Source organism: Terrapene carolina, unplaced genomic scaffold (assembly GCF_002925995.2).
Source record: "Terrapene carolina triunguis isolate 2854851 unplaced genomic scaffold, T_m_triunguis-2.0 Scaffold838, whole genome shotgun sequence".
NCBI lineage: Eukaryota > Metazoa > Chordata > Testudines > Emydidae > Terrapene > Terrapene triunguis.
In genome coordinates, this window is record NW_020665189.1 from 12112968 (window position 1) to 12132590 (window position 19623).

Here is a 19623-nt window from a genome sequence, read left to right on the forward strand (position 1 = left end):
TCATGTGGCCCTCGTGGTCATTTGAGTTTGAGACCCCTGCTGTAGGCACTTATGCACATGAGGCTTTACTATGTACAAGTGCCACCAGTTTCCATATATTTAAAACCACAGTGTCACATTTAGAAAAATTCAGACTTGCAGAACATTTGGGCACCGCTTTGATTTTACTGAGTTGCAGGGCTAACAGAAAGCGACAAAGAGTCCTGTGGCACCTTATAGACTAACAGACGTATTGGAGCATAAGCTTTCGTGGGTGAATACCCACTTCGTCAGATGCATTGTATTCACCCATGGAAGCTTATGTTTCAATACGTCTGTTAGTCCATAGGGTGCCACAGGATTCTTTGTCGCTTTTTACAGATCCAGACTAACACGGCTACCCCTCTGATACAGGGCTAACAGAGATTCTCTTCCCCATCCATCCGCAAAACATTTCATTTTATTTAGTGCTTATGAATGGGGTCAGAGTGAGTACCAAAGAGACTGAAGTCTTCCACTTCCTTCAGAGCATGAGCAGTAGCAGTGTTATACTTTCCACATTGCTCTGCCATTGTGCCTTAGCTCTGAGCTGGAACGATCTCCTCTGAGGATGAGAGGATAGCTTGGGTTGGGTTCCAGGCCCAATCATTTTCTCCCAAGACTGCCAATTTTGGTGGTGATTTTGTACTATGGACAAAACCTAGAAGCCTATAGGGTGGAATCCTGATCCCAGTAAAGCCAATGGAAAAATTCCCATTGACCTCCCTGGGACCAGGATTTCACCCACTGATTCTAATGCAAGTGCTAGTAAGCAGATTTTATCCTGCCAAATTTATCAGGCAAAACTGAATGTAATTCAAATTTTAATTCTATTTATAAAGCTAAAAAATAATCTAACTAGATTTTGTCTCCTTTATTGCCACTTGGTAGAATAGCTGCAACATCAAATTTAAATGTTGGGAAGGTACAACAATAGAGTGACCATACCAGGACCAGCGATTTCAACCTTCTCAATGTATTCATTTTCAGGAATGTTTCTGGAAATGTTATCAGCAATTTCTCTTGGGCTCACTTTCTGTTCGTTGGTTTTGGGAAGCATCTGAAACGTAATGAGAGGATTCAGTACAGTCTAATCATGGGGGAATCTGATGGAAAATAAAATATAATCTGAGTTGATACTACACTGACAAGACCCACTAAATTCCTCTCTTCTAATAATCTCTGTGGAATATTAAGAACTTAGTTCTGTAAGCATGTCATGCATGGCACTCCCATGGGCATTAATAGGAGTGCTACATGCAAAGCCCTGCCAAGATCTGGTCCTAAAACCTGTGGAATTTGGTACCACCTTAAGATGTCCTGGGGTCCTGGTTACACCTTATAACATAGGAAAGTGCAAAGAAAAATATAACTGCAACATACGTAACTAGCTAGTTTCAAATATTGTCTTTGCTCATCATGTGCACCAAAGGTCTAAATATAGCCTGTTTTTACACTGCTCAAAACTGGGTATCCAGGCCTCACTAGCACATCATACGCTATGTGAACCCACTGCACCCCCAGAAAAATCTGCATGGTTGCTTTTGAAAATCCCACTAAGCACTAATCATCATCATGGGAAATCTCAAAGGAACGTGGTCTTCTTGCAAATCAAGAGACACTCGGATTGATCTCTGGCAAGGTGCTTAAAGTGATCTGATTGTATATTCAGTTTATGTCCGTCAATGGCAATCTTGTTGTGCCATCAAAACTTTTGGCACCCATGTGATCGCTGACACGCACGCTTTGGAATTCATTGGTCTTCCATTCTTATATGTCCATACCAAGAAAGTTACTGAAACTGAACCAGTGCTGGAGGCGGCAGTTGTTGGGTTTGGCTTTGATTATTCTTGTTTCTGATCTTGTCCTCTCACCGTACACGGAGCAGCTGACAGAGATGCCAGTGAGGCAAAAATGACCAATGAAACCTTGCAAAAGGGCCATTCTGGAAGCCTATGTGTAGGTGACAAATGTAAAACTGATGTCAGGAATAGTAAAACGTTGTTCAAAACAGCTAAAGCCATCCACCTTGTCAATCAGCTAAAAACAAAGTTGAGGACTATACATTTTTGTTCTCAGGGCACCCCGATTAAGCACGCTGGCAATCTGGGCCTTTTCTAGGCTAGGTTTTCGTTTGTTTCAATCGAGTTAGCCAACCTAATTTGAAGCACCACTCAGCACCTAGTGTACACCTTTCAAATCATGATAGCTGGTCTTGGCTGTAACCTAAGCTCCTTCCAGGCTACACAACAACCAGCTCGTGTGGTTTGAACTGTGCCTACACTAGGCACGGAATGCAGTTTCAAATCATGTTCACTAATTGAATTTAAAACAACAACAAAAGCATCTTCTTTTCTAATTTAGTCAACCCTGGGTGCAGCCAAAACTAGATCTGAAAATCCCCTCAGTACCCAGCATCTGATGAGTGGCTCAGTTGGCTATTTGCACCTGCACAAGCATTAAAAAAGTTGATGAGTGTGTGTAGAATTGCCCTTTTGTGCTTCTTCCTCACTTCTGCAGGCACCGAATGGGAAAAGCAGCTTTAATATCACTTTTAAAAATATCAGTGACTAATTCCCCCACATCATGGCCAAATTTTGGGGGATCTTCTATCCATTCAAGTGCACGTGAGGTCATTGTACTGCCCTAGCAGACCCTGGGTGAAAACGAAAGGGTGCTAAAGTGTTTTGAGTGACTTTGGCTGGAGTGAAGGGGAGTGATATTTAGAAACTGGGAGGGCAGCCGTGCCTGGTGTGTACAGCATCATACAGCCGTGACTTTGAAAATCCCACCAGCTGGATGCCCAGTCTTGAAAGCAGATTTTTAAAAAGTAAGCACTGTCCACATCGTCCCTTATAATTTTCCCGTGTTATCCAAAAACTGGGCATATCAGTCCTCTGTAGAGCGCCAAAACTTCATACAAATCTTCAAAATTTACTTTACGAAATGTAATGAAGATCAGATTTTAAAACAAACATTCCCCTGCCCAATTTTGAACTCAGACATTAAAACAGTGTGCTAGTGTCTGAGAGCCAAAATGTGAAACTGACTAGAAAAAAAACAAAAGTGAGAAGAATCATATGAAAAATAACTATGCAATATAAACAGGGATGGGCAAATCAGAATTTTAAAATGTTTAGTTTTGGTAATGGAAAGTGTTATTTTTAACAAAGTGAAGGAAATGTATTGGTTTTATTTTTATTATGATTTTTAACCTGACAGTGAATCTGTAAAACTATTATCTCAGAGAAATAACTACATAAGACTGAGCTGGGCTGCCATTAAGTATTGCAAATGACCTTCTGATATGTGAATCACAATCAGGCAGATCTGTTGTCTTGCATTAGGACTACTGTAAGGAGAACAGTGCTTAGCTTAGCAAATTTGTTGTAAAATAGCATTTCTTTCCATTAAACTTAATACGGGCAGGGGTGGGGTGGGGGTTTCATTGAATCTTACAAGTTACCCTTTCAGAGGGCCCTGATATTTAAAATTGTTTTGAGGACCCGAAATTCTGTGAGATAAATCAATTCATTGAACAAACTATGCATTCACACTGTGTGAAATCTGCCATAAAAATGTGTTTCATGGAGTTTGATTTTCTTCTGTCATTCTGCAGTGTTTTCAAAATATCTATCACCTTGCGAGGTAAGCACCATTTCACATCAAGGCCACAAGATCTATTATTTTCTCAGCGATTTGGATTCCAGACTCTTGGATGTTTATATTGTTAACTTCCCGTCCACCGTGAAATGTGACAGCTTAACAAGTTTCAGTTTCAGATATAATGCAGCACTATATGATTCATTTGATCCTACCATCAACACAATATGGCCCGAGTAAAGCTTGAGAATAGGCAAGGAAAAACTCAGCAGCAATAACTTTAATCAATGGCTCAACAAGGGATAAGCTGCCAAAACAGGGGAAATAAATATTGAGCCAACGATTACAGGTGATGGTATTCAAGTCTTTATGAAGGCAATAACCCACATATCTATTACTCTAGCAGTGCTTCTGGCTGAAACCCCAGTTACAATATGCTAATGAGCTCCCAGTAAGACAAAACACATTTGTGATGGTTGTTTCCGCATTGGCAGGTCAAATGGAGAGGCTGTTGGCTGGCACGTATCAGTGCTGCCCAGGGGTCAGATTCATTCCTGCTACCACACAGCAGCAGTGTACAGATTGCTGTCTCTTTGGAAGGCCGTTCTTGGGAGCCACATGATCTAGCAAGGTGCACGTTATAACAAGGGAGCTTAACTGGAGTTGGAATCATGCTCCTTGTGGGGGAAAAGGCCACACGGCCTTTACAATTCCATAGTGCTCAGCACACTGTTAGTCCAGTATGAACACAGAGAGTTCTAGAGACATGCGTAAGGAAAGAACAAAGCCTGTATCAAAGTCCAATACAGCAAGCCTTAAGGCATCAGTTCCTCTGACAGTCTGGGACTTGAGAAACTATATAAATGACTCTGAAATGCGAGTAAGCGTTTGGGCATCAAGTAATGAAAACAAAGTAGACACAGAGAAGACAGTACTGTATGAGAATCCTAACAATGACTTAATTGGGGTAAAGTGGCGGTCAAGATGTTAAAAAAAAAAAAGGCATTACTCTGAAAGTCTGTATCTGTGCAGTCACCCAAGGACCTGTTACTCTAAGAGACAGACAGATCTTTCGGCTGAGGCTGTCATAATATGCTAATGAGATCTAAGGAAGACAACACACATTTGTGAGAGCTGTTTCTACATTGGCAGTTCAAACCAAAAGGTTGCTGTCTGGCACGTATCAATGCTGCCCAGGAGTGAAACCCCATGGGACAGGCAGTTTTCACAGCAGCTGTATATAACAACCCCTGTATGTGTGCCATGGGGAAATAAGCATTTGGCTTATTACAACAAGGGCTCTGAAATATAGAGATATGATGTTTAATAAATTGATAAGGGATAGCTCAGTGGTTTGAGCATTGGCCTGCTAAACCCAGGGTTGTGAGTTCAATCCCTGAGGAGGCCATTAAGGGATTTGGGGCAAAAATCTGTCTGGGGATTAGTCCTGCTTTGAGCAGGGGGTTGGACTAGGATGACCTTCCAACCCTGATATTCTATGATTCTTATTAATGAAAAAACTCGTAAAACAGAAAAGCTACTTGTGTTGAGAATTATAGTGTGGAAGACGTATGTTTTCAAAGAGATAAAGACATGAACACACTGGAAGTTTGGATACTTTTACAGCTAGACTGACATTCACTTTCCGTTAGTTCACAATGCACCTAAGTTGCTAATTTTTCCCCACAACCTAATTTTGTTTCTTCATTATAACCCAACCCCTTCCGATGTTTCATTTGCTTCCTGTTTTGTTTTGCTCATCAATACCAAAGTACACTCTGAAAACGCTCTGAAAAAACCATCAAGGAACCCTAATAATATTTTAACCAGGTGTCAAAGAATTTACACACACTCACACACACACTCAACAGCAATGCCTGTTATTAAAGTTGCCTAACAATTTCCATTATAACCCCAAGATTTCAATAGCCTACAACATCGACAAATTAACTTTTCAGGCTGAAATTTTCTATGATTGAGAATATCAAAACTATACAGATTTTGGGGGGGGGGGGGGGGGAGAAGAGGTGGAGCACAGATTAAAGCTTGTCCAAAAGACAACTCTCTCAGATACTCCAGGGTTTTTGTGACAAGCTGATTTTTATGAGAGAAGTCAGTTTTCTTGATTCTTTGGACAAAAGATTTGGTTCCATTTTTCTTTTCTTTTTATCAGACATTGCTGATCTCATTTGATTTTATCAGAACTGCTTCCTTTTTGCTCAGTTCTGAAATAGCTTTTAAAAATCAGACTGATCTTAAAAATGTGTTATCCAGAAATTATAGAATCCAAACATTCCTCCTTTTGGGAAATGGGAAAAAAAGTAGCTGCAGTAATGAAACACACTCTCAAGAGGCAGCAATCCAGATTTATTCCCTCTCTCATTTAAAAACAAACAACATTCCCAGGGCTCACCCCAAACCTACAAATCTGGCTGTAGGTTCACTAAAGAGCTAACCTGGCTCTTACTCAGGTTTTGTTCTTAGCCCAGCTCCTGTCCACAAACAATAACCTGTGATCTGAATTTGGTGGTGCTTTCTACCTGGACTAGCTGGCTTGTCTGGGTGTATAGACTAAAGCCCAAGTACTGCTCTCACTTGGGCTGGTAATTTGCACACTTTCCAGTGAGCAGGAAGGCTGAGCCACTCATTGTCCTCCAACATCTTCCCACAATTCCCCCCATGTACCCAGAAGGATGATTTCTTCCACAATTCACTGGGAAAGGATCAAAGAGCCTTAGTCTACTGCAGCACAAAGAACCTCCAGACGTACCCCAGAAGTCCTAGTGACACAGCTGGGTAGTACAGCCCCAGCAAGGACGGAGTAACTGCAGTGTGGCTGCTCACAACCGAGCTAGGCTGACCCTGGTGCCCATCACCTAGGTTAACTCTGCAATGAAGACACACTCTAAAACAACTCCATGCCATGCATTCTTACTTGACATCCTTCTCTCCTTTATTATCCTACATCTCTCACGAAGGATTACTGGCTCTCCCCTACTGCAGTTTCTTTTTTCATCGCCCACCCTCAACTTTCTTGGATATCACTTTGCTGAACAATGGTTAATATTACTGTTTTCTCACAGGTAGTTTGTAGAGCAAGCGACAGAAAACTATACAGTACGTTTTGCTGCATGTTACCTTTTGTTGGTGGTGTGCAGCTCAGACAATGCATAATTTTGGGGCATACTAAGCCTGACATCATTGATTTATGTTACATTTATTAAATAAGGTGCCAAAAGTACTGCATTTGTGCATGAGACCACGTGGCCAAATTACAGCAGAATCCTGTTTATCCAGTCTAATTGGGACAATGATCAAAACACTGGATAAACTGGAGAATGAGAAAATGTGATGCTGCAGTGCCATCTAGTGGCCACAGGAGAGATCACCTGCTTCTGGCCCTGCCAGTCCTGGTCATTCTGTAACCGTGGAGAACCAGTAAAGCAGGGATTCTCAAACTTTTGTACTGGTGACCCCTTTCACACAGCAAGCCTCTGAGTGTGACCCCCCCCCTTATAAATTAAAAACACTATTTTATATATTTAACACCATTATAAATGCTGGATGCAAAGCAGGGTTTGGGGTGGAGGCTGACAGCTCACGACCCCACCATGTAATAACCTTGCGACCCCCTGAGGGGTCCCAACCCCCAGCTTGAGAACCCCTGCAGTAACGGGAGGGTCAGATAAATAGGGTTCTGCTGTTGTCTGGCTGCAGTTCTACTGTTGTCTAATTAATACAACTAGAACTCATTGTAGTAACACTGTACAACATTGTAGTAAGTGTATGTTTAGGGTGAGGCGAAACAGTGGATTATTTTATGGGAACAAGTGTAAAGCATTTATGGCAATAAAATAATTAAGCCAGAGGTTCGAGTCTCTTTAACTTGCAATTGAAAAGTACTTGAAATGTTTAAAAGAGCAACATATACTCCCTTGAATGCACAAACACTGCCCTTTACCTAGCTACAGAAACCTAGACTTCAGAGATAGTTCAGCTAGCCTTGATGGTCTTCAGAATCCTTTTAGTCTTGCACTATTCATCAAAACAGAAGTCTAAGGGCCTGTTCCTATTGCACCCAAAATTCCCCAAGTTCAATGTCATCATATAAGTGAAGACTGCAGGATCAGACTCTAAAACGTGTCTAATATAGAACCTGATATTGCTTTGGATATATCCTTACAGAGCTTCAGACCCCACAGAAGTCCCATGCACCAAGAATTTTTTTTAAATAGTTACCTTTGTTATGCTCATAGCACTGTTACACTGGTAATCCCCAAATTTGGGCTGCTGACTTGGCGTGACTGCCAGTGGGGGGTTTTCTAAATCCGGATATGCAGCCTTGATGGCATCTCTAAAGATCTCCTGAACACGGCTGTTGATATTAATCATGCTTTTCACTGACTTATTTCTTTCCTCTTGAAGACTCTGAAAGAAAACAATGTCAAAACACTAAGGTCACAACATTCTAGGAGAAGTTACTTCACACTCTCACTCAAAAGCTGCCTGGGGCAAACCAGAGCAGATCAGGCCGGGGCATCTAGGTATTACTGCAATACAAACAACGGAAATGCAAAAGCATTATCACCAAAGAATTTGGCTCTCAGTTTCCACAGTACATAGTCTTTGGACGTGCCCTACAGTTATACATTCTCAAATAAGCTCTACAAATTTTATTTTAGGAACTTCTTACTGACAATGGTCGGACTTAATACTGCTCCTGTTCCCACTGAAGTCAATGGGGGAAAGACTGGGCCTTTTCATACTGTATGCATTATGGGTCGTTCATGTGATGCATAGGAACTTGCCTGGATCCCTCTGCTTTGGCGTGAGTTTCACCTTATATGCATATTTATTAACTAAATATCTCTTCTGAAATATGCCAATTATCTCTGTTGCTTTTACACAGCAATACCTTATTCTCTGTTTTTACTACTTTCTAGATTAAATAGTTTCTCCTACCATTTTCACTTTAGCCTTCATTCCCAGATTTTTAGTACAGAACCCCCACCCTTTGAACTTAACAGTGTTAATACTTTCCCTGGTTCAGGTATAGCAAAGCTTTTCATACTTTTATGTATGTGCCCATTAGCTGACCTCAGTAGGGTCTCAACTCTAACAGGAGTGCCCTACTCCAAGAATGCAGAAGAGATTATAGGGTGTGCTTAACTGACTACAGGCAATTATACCAAAATGTTAGCAAAAAGCCATATTGTCCAAAGAATTGTAAAAGAACAGAGCTCTATGAATATACCATTTACAACTGTGGCACCAGAGTGCAGGGTGAACAAGTTGTTACCTAGTATTAGCTATAACAAAATAAAATCTCTTAGCCTGATGTGAAGGAAAGCATATACCAATATGTACTATATTGCCAATTCCTTTTTCCTCCCTCACCTTTTGAAGAACGTTTAGCCGGTACTTAAGCTTTGCGTTTTCGTCTCGCAATCCTTCCAAACTTGGAGATACTTCCAAGCAGCCAAAGTTCTTCAGTCGATCAATTTCTGCAGCCAAGATCTTGATCTCTTTTTCCTGGTAAGTAAAAATAAAATAATGAATGTCAGCTGCTGTGTTTGCATCTGAGGTAACTCTTGGAGTAGATTGCATCAGAACTTTGATCATTAGCCCATTTCTTTAAAATATAGCCCAAAAGGAAAACATTAACGAAGCTGAACACTGCTATAAAAGAGTAATTAGTAACAATTACCACAAGTTTCTTTTGACAGACTCTGACACTGATACTAGCATATTGTTAATGAAAATTCAGAGTAATTATAGGTCTTGATCTCCCACACACTTAAACATGAGAGCAACTGTGCTCACTTGGGTAGTCCTATTAGCTTCAAAGACATCACTGGGACTTTACTAGGACTCCTTTCAGGGGTAAGCGTCTGCAGGGTCATTTTGTTTTTTTAAAAAGGTCTAATATTTTTGTAGATGAAAAAAGTACCTTACAAAACCACTACTGCACAAAGGAAAAATAGCCCTTTAACTAAAGTCTGAACAATAAGGCTATATTCAGTGCAGTAAGCCATTCTCCTCTGTCAGCTGAGGCCTGGGAGGGCTACAGCTAAAGCTAAGTAGCTCCAAAGTTAGAGCCCCTCCCCCCACACCTTTCTTTTTGAAAAAAAAAAAAAAAAAAGCAGCACACAGATACCATTCTGATTTTATTAACAGTCCCCCTCAGGCTGAGCGTCTTCACACTCAGTTTCATCAGACCAAATGCAGGGTCACATTTTCCTCTGGGGATAAATCCATATTAGGTAGTACAAGTCCAAGCCTCGAGAAGTTTGAGGTATGTCTACAATGGAATTAGACACCTGAGGCTGGCCTGTGCCAGCTGACTCAGGCATGTGGGGTTCAGGCTAAGGGGCTGTTTCACGGCAGTGTAGTCGTTGTGGCTTAGGCAGCAGCCCGAGTTTGGGGACCCTCCCGCCTTGCAGGGTCCTAGAGCCTAGGTGCTGGACCGAGCCCGAATGTCTACACTGCAATGAAACCACCTCTTCGCCTGAGCCTGCTGTGGGTTGTTAATTGCAGCGTAGACATGCCCTTTGACTCACTGATTCCAAGGGGGGAGAGACAACGGTCTCACACACAAGAGAACCGGCTACAGCCTTTCAGGGAGTAGATCCACGGGGAACAGTGAAGCCACCTCTGCAGATATCCTCACTCTCATCTGACTGCCTAACCTCTTCTCTCTTGCAGCATAGCTCCTGATACTTCCCCCTTGATAAGGGTAAAACACCCAGAGAATTCCCATCAATAGTAACTTGTGGCTGGCTGATTTCCAAGGAAGCATGCTCCAGAGATTGGTTGCTCCTTAGGTTTTCCCCTCTCCCAGCTCCAGTCAGACCTCCCCTAAAGCCAAAGAGCCTCAACCCTGCAGAGCTAAAGCAAAGGGGCCTCCATGGGAGCCTCTGTTCACCTTTCCACTTGCTTCTCTCTACAGTGCAGAGCAAAGAGGTACATTTAATGGGCAATTTTATCCTACCAAAGTTAAAAGCCATAGAAGCCACTGAGAACAGAAACATTTGCATTGCAATTGCACCACAGGCTCAGCTTCATTAATAATCTGTCATGTGACCTCATATTCCTTTTTATTTGTATCAACTGAACAATTTAGGTCTTCAGAACTTTTGGAATTACATTTTCCTAGTATTTCAAGCAGCATCCTCTAAGAATTCCAGTACTGTCTACCTCAAGCAAACCAAAAGCATGAGTCAGGCCACAAAAAACCCCATGAGATTGGTGTAAAAAATTAGATTTATTTACAAATAATAAATGTGGGGTTCTTTTTATCTGATTTATGAGCGCTTAGGTGAACATGCTTCACATTTTCAAAATTTTCTCTGCAAGCATGAAGGTCAGAAACTTACTGAAGGCTGGGATTCTCATGCAGTCTCTTGAGATTCTAGGGTCTCTAAGAAAAATAACCTAATATCATCATTAGACTCATGATAAAATTGCATTATAGGAATTCCTGTGATCAGGCAGAGAGCAACTATCTTTCCTGAGGTTTCCTTTATACACAATATTCTACCATTTTAAAACTTTCCATATACAGGTGCTCCCCGATCCAGGTATTTAACTTTTGTTTTTGAAATAAATGCAAGTCAAAGACAAAATAAATCAATGACCAATTTGCTCTAACAGAAAAGAAAAAAGAAAAAACAAACAAACACCCTAACTGGTGGACAGGATATTTCTCACTCTTCCTCTTATTTTTGTACTGTTCCAAACTATTTGCACTTTGATATCATTTGGGAGACACATTTTCAAAGAGCTTCAGACTGAAATACACGTTAAAGATCTTGCAAAATGAATAGAGACAGAGATTTAACCGAATCGTACTATTTTACAATTAAGTTTTTCCATAGAACAACACAAGTTACATCACAAAGAAGTTAATATACCCAGCAGCAGTGTTGTGAACTCAAGTTTAAGCTTCAGAAAAGTCAGTGTGTGTGTTAAGGAAAGCAAACACACACACACTATTCTTAACACTGTAGTATTGCACACAAACTGAAATCTTCATACAATACCTTTTCTGCAGCAACGTCAGCAACAGCTTCAAAGCAGTGCTGTAATAAGTTAGTTGGTCAATGCCACCGAATGATTTTTGAGAAATGAAAATTATTATCCTTATCAAGGAATTTAATTTTCACTTTCGAAATGAATGCAATTCATGGCCCAACCCAATGGCCAAATTGCTTTCATTTTTCCAACCGAAAAAATCAATCTAAAGGGCAGAGTCATGCTGAGATATTTGTCGACTGCTGTATGATTATCCTGCACAAAGAAAAATCATGCCCTTCCCCACTAAGGCTTGCCCCCTCCCACATATCCCCAACAAACATTCACACATTTCCCCATGATTGTACAGTAACAACAGGTTTGCAGCACAAATGTCCCATGCACTCATGTGGCAGTGAGGCTGACCCCATTTCACAGTGATCTGACGTTGAGATGTCAGCCTAGGTTGTCACTTGAAATGTCATTTCCTCCCCCTCTCCTTTATAAAGTTTTAGCCAAACCCCTGACATTACTTAACCATAGGGGGAAGCAAGGAGTTTTATTATATGACAGATTCTAAAATATCCCACCTTTCTTTGCTGCCACTGGTGGCCCTCAGTATTTGCTCACCACAAGCTGGTCTGAATGCGGTAGGAAGGTTACTTAGCATAAAGCATCAAGACTTCTTAAAAGCTCCTGCTCAAGTGCAGCCACCAGTTGTAAGGCTCTCCCCGGTGAGTTCTGACCCCTGGGTGAGTTCCATTGAAGAATTGGTAGCCTTGCCTCAGCACACCACAACACAAATAGCAGCAGCAGGAAGAAGGAATTGGCATAGATAAGTAGCTTTGTCTCAGAGGCTAGCCAGGCCCAGTGTGGTTTCTTCCATTGGCCCGTAGAGAGTGTAGTGTCATCCAAACTGGCACCATCCATGATCTGCACTCAAGTAAACTGCCAGCCTAGAAACTGGCCACTTAATAAGGTTCTGTCTGTGTAAAACCACTTCAACTTACCCCTGTTTAGCTACAACTTAAACCGGGTGCCAGGATCAACCTAGCACAAAACTTCACATATAGACTCTTTTGGTATGTCCTGTTGCGATGCAAATCCTGTGATTTACCTAGCCCTCTGAGTAATCACTTGTGAATCCCTAACGGCAGTAATGGGATACTATCAATTCTCTATCTTCCATCTGAAATTCATACCACGAAACCTGGGTGCACAAGTACACTCACGCAAAGGCTTTACAAATCAGCTCTCTTTTATCTGTGACTTCTCTTTCATACTATCTTAGAGCTTGGAAGAGCAAGAGTGGGAGACGGCATTACATGTGTAACCAAGAGAAAGAAAACCAGGAGAGGGAAGGAAAAAGCACCATCTGTCTCACTGCTGCCGTGATAAGGTAACCTTTCCCCCGGCCTAAACACAACTTGTCAATAGAGGGCCATACCTGATGACCACCTCATGAGAAGCTGTGGTGAATGCATGAAGCCATGCTGCCATCTCCAAAGGCTCTTTGCTCAGCTGTGCTCTAGAAATCTTCCCCTCACCTGTGAATGCAAAATCTAAAGCTTTTTTTTTTTTTAACAAGATTAGTATTGCCCTTAAACTTCCACAGATACCATCAGTGAATGGTGCATTAAAATGGCATGCATGTATTACACTATAAGGATTGCCTTTATTTGTGAGCAGTGGGCTAGCTCCTACTAACACATGCACATTCAATTAAATATGGAATAGCCGGGCGGGGGGAGGGGGGGAAGAAGAGGGGCAAGAGGTGTGTGTCCTTCCTGAATGGTAGAGTCAGATGTTTATCTCCAAGAATTTATTTCAGCTACCAACAGCCAACTACCCTCTTTAACTAGATCAGCAATCAAAACAGTCACATGGAATCTTTCCCCTAAAACTGAGCAATTCTCTTTTTCTTTGGATCTTTTCCTTTTGTCTAGCTATATACCATTTACACCTGAGCACCTTTGAATTTAACTTATTTTCCTCTCTGCTGCCCTCTCTCCCTCTACCCACCCTATTGTTCCTGTGTTTCTTTCTCCTCCTGTATCTTTGTTTCACTATTTACGCCAAGTCTTGCATGGCTATGCTCCTCATTCCATCTGATGGATGGAAGCATCTCTATCGCCATCCCTGTTTGGTCCAGTGAGCAAGAGATTAAGTGTTTGATTGTTGATGCATATATTGCCACTATACCACTGCCACAACTCTCTCTTCCCCGTTTGAGTATCCCCGGCCACTCCTCCAATTTCCCTTTGCCTCACCAGTACTGTTGCTCCTTCATATAGCACTTCACTGATAATGATGCTAGAGCAGAATAGCAAAAAGGAACATGAACCATGTTAGTTTGAGGCTGCCATAAGCAGGCAAGGTAGCAATAGCAAAGGCAGGACAAATTCTGACTACTGTTCAGCTGCATGGGGTCAACAGGAATAGGGAACCAAAACAAGAGGTTTCCATGTGTGCGTAGCATGGCAAAATGTTACGAATCATTCCTGGAATCAAACTCCAGCAACATATGCTGCTTTAGGCAGGACCAGAATAAGGCCTGCCTGAACAAGATAGCCAGAAACCCACCAAAACAAAATAAAAAAGACCAGACTTACAGTTTTGAGGAATATTTGTTTGTAATTTATAGAGCACACTACAGAACCTGGAAGGGCACAAACGTCAGCTATTTATTAACAAACACAAAGGTACACACTTATAACAGATCTTGAAGGTAGATTTCAGTTAATAAAAGTCCAAGAAACCCTCTATTCCCAAAGCAGGAAATGGGAACTAAAAAAATACCATTCCTGCCATGATAATACCGTCAAAAATGGGAAGTAATAGCTTAGATCAGACACACTCAGTCGCTAGCTCTGGAGTCAGGTGTGGCTCTTTAGTGCCCACACACAGGGGCGGCTCTATGTATTTTGTCGCCCCAAGCACAGCAGTCAGGCAGCCTTCGGTGGCACGCCTGCGGGAGGTCCGCTGGTAATGCGGATTCGGCGGCATGCCTGCGGGAGGTCCACCGGTCCCTTGCCTTCGGCATACCCGCCACCGAATTGCCGCCAAAGCCGCGGGACCGGCGGACCTCCCGCAAGCATGCCGCTAAAGGCAGCCTGACTGCCACCCTCACAGCGACCGGCAGGCTTCCCCCTGCGGCTTGCCGCTCCAGGCACGCGCTTGGTGCGCTGGTGCCTGGAGCCGCCCCTGCCCAATACCATCAGCTCTCAGGGTATTCCTGGAGCTCTTTGGTGCTTCTTTTGTTCTCCCTGATCTCAAGAAGAATGAGTGGAGTGCTTAGGATGACTGCTACAAACAAAAACAGCTCATGGACCTACATAGTATTCATCTGACCCCACTTCACAGCCCAGATAGTAGATAATGTTTTCACCTCTCTAGTAAACTTTGAATCAGAATCTTCTTTATGAGCAATGAAGAAGGCCTGACTGTGGTTGGTGTTTTACCTTTTATGATTTATTTTTTACTTCAGAGATGTCAAAAGTTTTAATGGCAGACCTCCTCAATTTTATTGGAAGACTCATTTGAGGTCTCAGATGTAAGTGGTGGGATTTTTCTGAGACCTCCACGGAAGGGGACAGGCTATTGACTCCTTAAGAGACATAATTTCTTCCAAACATTTAGTTAAGCAGATGTTACTGTCAAACAAAATATAAAAAGATCTTCAAACACTCTTTCCCTTTCAGAAAATCTCTTGATAAGTGTTGTCACAATCCTACTAGGTCTCCACCATCTTCGAGGGTAGACAAATTCTGAATTCTAATGGAGAGAAAGCACGAAAAAAACTCTTAAAAAACTAAGGGTATGTCTACACTACCCGCCGGATCGGGGGGCAGTGATCGATCCAGCAGGGGTCGATTTATTGCGTCTAGTCTAGATGCGATAAATCAACCCCCAAGCGCTCTCCCGTCGATTCCTGTACGCCACCGCCGCGAGAGGCGCAGGCAGAGTCGATGGGGGAGCAGCAGCAGTCGACTCACCACAGTGAAGACACCGTGGTGAGTAGATCTAAGTACGTTGACTTAAGTAAGTTGCATAACTTAGATCGATTCCCCCCCAAGCGTAGGCCAGGCCTAAAACTTATTGGCCTTCTGAGCACATCGCAAAGCAGCAAAACAAACCCATTTTTTCCCCTTTGTAGATTACCTTTTTAAGCCAAAGTCATTATACTACTTAAGAATTGGACAAATAATTTTATTATATGAAAGAGAAGGCTAACTACACACATTTGAGCTTTGATCCTGTAGTCAGATAGGTTTCTGAAGATCCCTTTGCCCATTGTGAGTTGCAATGAGTTGGGCCTAATGTTGCCCTTCTCTAAACTTTGGTGGGCAGCATAGTTCTTTTTTGTGCCTTTATGTCTGATGTCTCCCTCTTCATTTTTTTTCTATTTACATTCCTCACCCCATCTGCTTGTTTCTCTCCTTGCCTTCCTGTGCATTTTTTTGCCTCTGACCTTTTCTTGCCTTCATTTTAGTGCTCTCTTCAGCAATCATGCTTTATGTACACTTTGCCTGTTGAAGACCGACAAGATGTATTATATGTGACTAATCTTTCCTTCTGTAGGTGAAAACCATGTACAGCAATTCTGAGGTGACACAATAGTTAGGTGGCAACCCCTGTAAGAAATGGCAAGGTAAGTACAGTAAAGTGGATCAGGAAGGAGGGCGTTTGTATGTGGCTAACAATGCACAGCAGATCTGTCTCTCAGAGATTTTGACACATATGCTGACATAATTAAGGGCTTTCCTACACACAAATGTTATACTGCTTTAACTAAGCCAGTATAGCTAAAATGGTACAATCCCCCTAGCATGAATGCAGTTATACCAGCAGAACTGCATTCACGTTAGCGGTTGTACCAGTATAACTGTATCAATTAAAAAAAAAAAAAAAGCACACCCATACCACATAGTTATACTGATACAAAAACTGTGTGCAGAGAAGACCTTGGAGCACTAACAGAATCCCAGGCTAGTGTGGAATGAAGTTACAGGCTGGCCTCTTGTACAGCAGCATTGTCACAAGAGGAGGCAGTATATTTGGGTATTGGCCCGTTAGCATGCAATTGGTAGGGCTCAGATTGGTAGCCAGCTGGCAGTGGCCCAAGTGTTTTGTACTCAACCCTGCGTGTCACAAAGACACAGTCCCTGCACCCGACGTGCTTACAATCTAAGCAACAGGCAGATGCTCCCAAAGGTGTCACTGCCCCAGTTTGGGAAGATCCCCCTGATTTGTCTACAGTGGCTCAAGGTGGTGAAGTGTCACCATGGCATTGTGGCGCGGTGTGACTTTACCACCAAAGACCCACAGCCAGGGCCACGGTCCCAAGCCAGGCCCCTGTGCCACCTGCACAGACCCAGTGTCCCCTTGCCCCCGGGCCTCAGAGCAGCCTGCCTACCCCGGTGCCAACAGAACCCCCCCGCCGGGTGCCACTGGACCCTCCCGGGCCGCGGAGCAGCCTCCCCACTGGACACGCCCCGCTAGAGCCTCCCACCCACTGATCCCTTGTGCCAGGAGGACCCGTGTCCCTCACCAGCCCCCGGGGACAGGCTGCGGGCGGCGCGGCCGGGCTCCCTCCCTCCAGCCCAGGACGGAAGTGAGGGTGGGAACCAGAACAGCCCGCAACATGGAGCCACCCGAGCTGGGGCGAGCGTCCCTCTCCCGGGGGAGGCGGGGCTAACCTGCTGCAGGAGCCGAGCGGAATATTGAGCCACGTGAGCCTCCATCCTCACCGGGGCCCCGGCGGCTGGGCAAAGCGGAAGCGGAAACAGCTACGCGCCGGAAGCGGAAGGAACGCGGCGCACGGAGACGGGAACCCTCACGTGGGAGAGAAAGGGAAGGGGCGGCCCCACGGCTCGGTCCGACCCTGAGGCAGAGCCAGCCTTGCGCACGCGGAGCCGGGCCTGAGTTTAGTGCGTGTCCTACTGCGCTGCTGCCAGGAGAGCGGGACCCGCCCCGCGGGGCAGGGGGCGGCTGGGGCTACCCCCGGGCTGGAGGAGAGGCCGCCCTCCTTCGCCAGAGGGCAGGGCGGGTGAAGGCGCTGGGCTGCCGACAGCATGTAACCGTGACCCACGTGCGCACAGGCACAGCGGTGGTTTGGCAGCTCAGTGGAGGATCTGAGCGTGTAACCAGCTGCGCGGTGGGCACTGAAGGGTCCCCACAGGCGGAGGGCAGCAGTTAGTGTCCTTCCGCCAGAGCCTGCCCCTCTTTACTAAAGATTGCCTGGATGCCTGCCTAGCGTGGAGCTGTTTGGAAATAGAGGCTCTCCCTGTTTTCCATGGGGTGCGCTTTGATTTTTAAAAAGGCCCAGAGTAAGTGAGTCCCAGGATATTAGAGGCATGGCGGGTGAGGAAATATCTTTTATTGGACCAACTTCTGTTGGTGAGAGAGACGTGCTTTTTAGCTGCACAGAGCTCTTCCTGGGGCCTGAAGAAGAGCTCTATGTAGGTGCAAAGTTTGTCTTTCTCACCACCAGAAGTTGGTTCAATAAAAGATATTTCCTCACAGGCCTTGTCACGTTGAGTCCAGGGAGGTGATCACCAGGAGCTGTGAATGCAGTGCCAGTCACCACCCTCCTTCCTTGGAGAAACGACTCATTCAACTGAATGTGCTGTGCTGTCATGTAGTGAGCATAAATAAACTGATATGGTATAGGGGAGATAAATTGGGTGGGTGAGATGGGATGAGCTGCTACAGCAGAGTCAAGGAGGAAGCATTTACAGAGCAGAGGGGAATTTATGTCACTGGGAGGCTGCAGCTGGAGATTCATGATTACTGCCATGCCATTACAAGAATTCCCCCAAGTTCCAAGTTTAGGAGAGCAGCCCTGCTCAGTACAGCAATAGTCCACATACAGTGTGTAGTGTTACTTCCCTTATTCCCATAACTGCTTTAATACGACATGCTTATTGATGCTTCAGCATTGAAGCGCCTCTGCACAGCACCACTCTCCAGGCCCACCCATGGTAATGGCAAGGGGCGTGATGGATATTTGGTTGCACGAAACAATAAGATTTTTGTCCCCATACCATAGGTAAGAGTATAAGGCAATGGCACTGAATATTGTTACTATACTGCTACAGGCAGTGGTAGTTTTAGCTGACATCTCAGTGCTGAGAGTAATAAAGGTATACAGAACACAGCTGCTGCTAGCACCATGAAGCCACCTGAGCCCATATACCACTAATGTTTATTGCATTGGTGTCAGCCAGTCTTACCAGGGAGTGGCATGGGATAGTGTCCTACCACAAAGGAAGAAATAAGGCAGCCATCCCTAGAAACCTTTGGAAGAAGATTGCAGAGTATCTCTCTGAAATTTCATTGAGGTTACAAAAGACATCCCTATGTGCATAAATAAGATGTTCTACGTAGCCCTCCCTCACACACACCCAGCCTAACCCAACAGCAGAATGAAAAATAGATGCCTACTCTACCTCTATGTGTTGTACTTATACCTCTTCTCATAAAAGTAAAACAGTGAGAAGTCAATACCTGTGTTTGTTAACTGGGGGATGGTCTAGGCCTGGGGTCGGCAACCATTCAGAAGTGATGTGCCAAGTCTTCATTTATTCACTCTAATTCAAGGTTTCGCGTGCCAGTAATACATTTTAACCTTTTTAGAAGGTCTCTTTCTATAAGTCTATAATATATAACAAAACTATTGTTGTATGTAAAGTAAATAAGGTTTCAAAATGTTTAAGAAGCTTCATTTAAAATTAAATTAAAATGCAGAGCCCCCTGGGCAGTCTGAGTGCCACTAAAGATCAGCTCGCGTGCCGCCTTTGGCACGTGTGCCATAGGTTGCCTACCCCTGGGCTAGGCGCTATCTTTTAAACCCTGTAAGGAAGAATGCATGCACACACTTATCCGGGGTCCCTTTCCCTTCTTTGGGCTCATCTGTGCTTGTCTGCTGGGACTGGTTAGATCAGTGGTCCCCAAACTGCAGGACACACTGTCTCAGGGGGTCATGGA

At 43.8% G+C, this 19623-nt stretch overlaps 1 protein-coding gene across 1 annotated transcript in view; it reads right to left on the reverse strand.

Moving 5' to 3' along the window:
* The window catches only part of RARS (arginyl-tRNA synthetase), a 37507-nt gene extending 20067 nt beyond the window's left edge, over positions 1-17440 (reverse strand). The window contains exons 1-4 of the mRNA XM_026660878.1: positions 17334-17440; positions 9019-9153; positions 7861-8049; positions 967-1078 (exon numbers count right to left, since the gene is read on the reverse strand). Coding sequence (XP_026516663.1) covers positions 967-1078; positions 7861-8049; positions 9019-9153; positions 17334-17378 — 481 coding nt within the window. The 5' untranslated portion in view covers positions 17379-17440. The remainder of the gene's footprint in view (positions 1-966; positions 1079-7860; positions 8050-9018; positions 9154-17333) is intronic.
* Positions 17441-19623: the final 2183 nt, after the last annotated feature.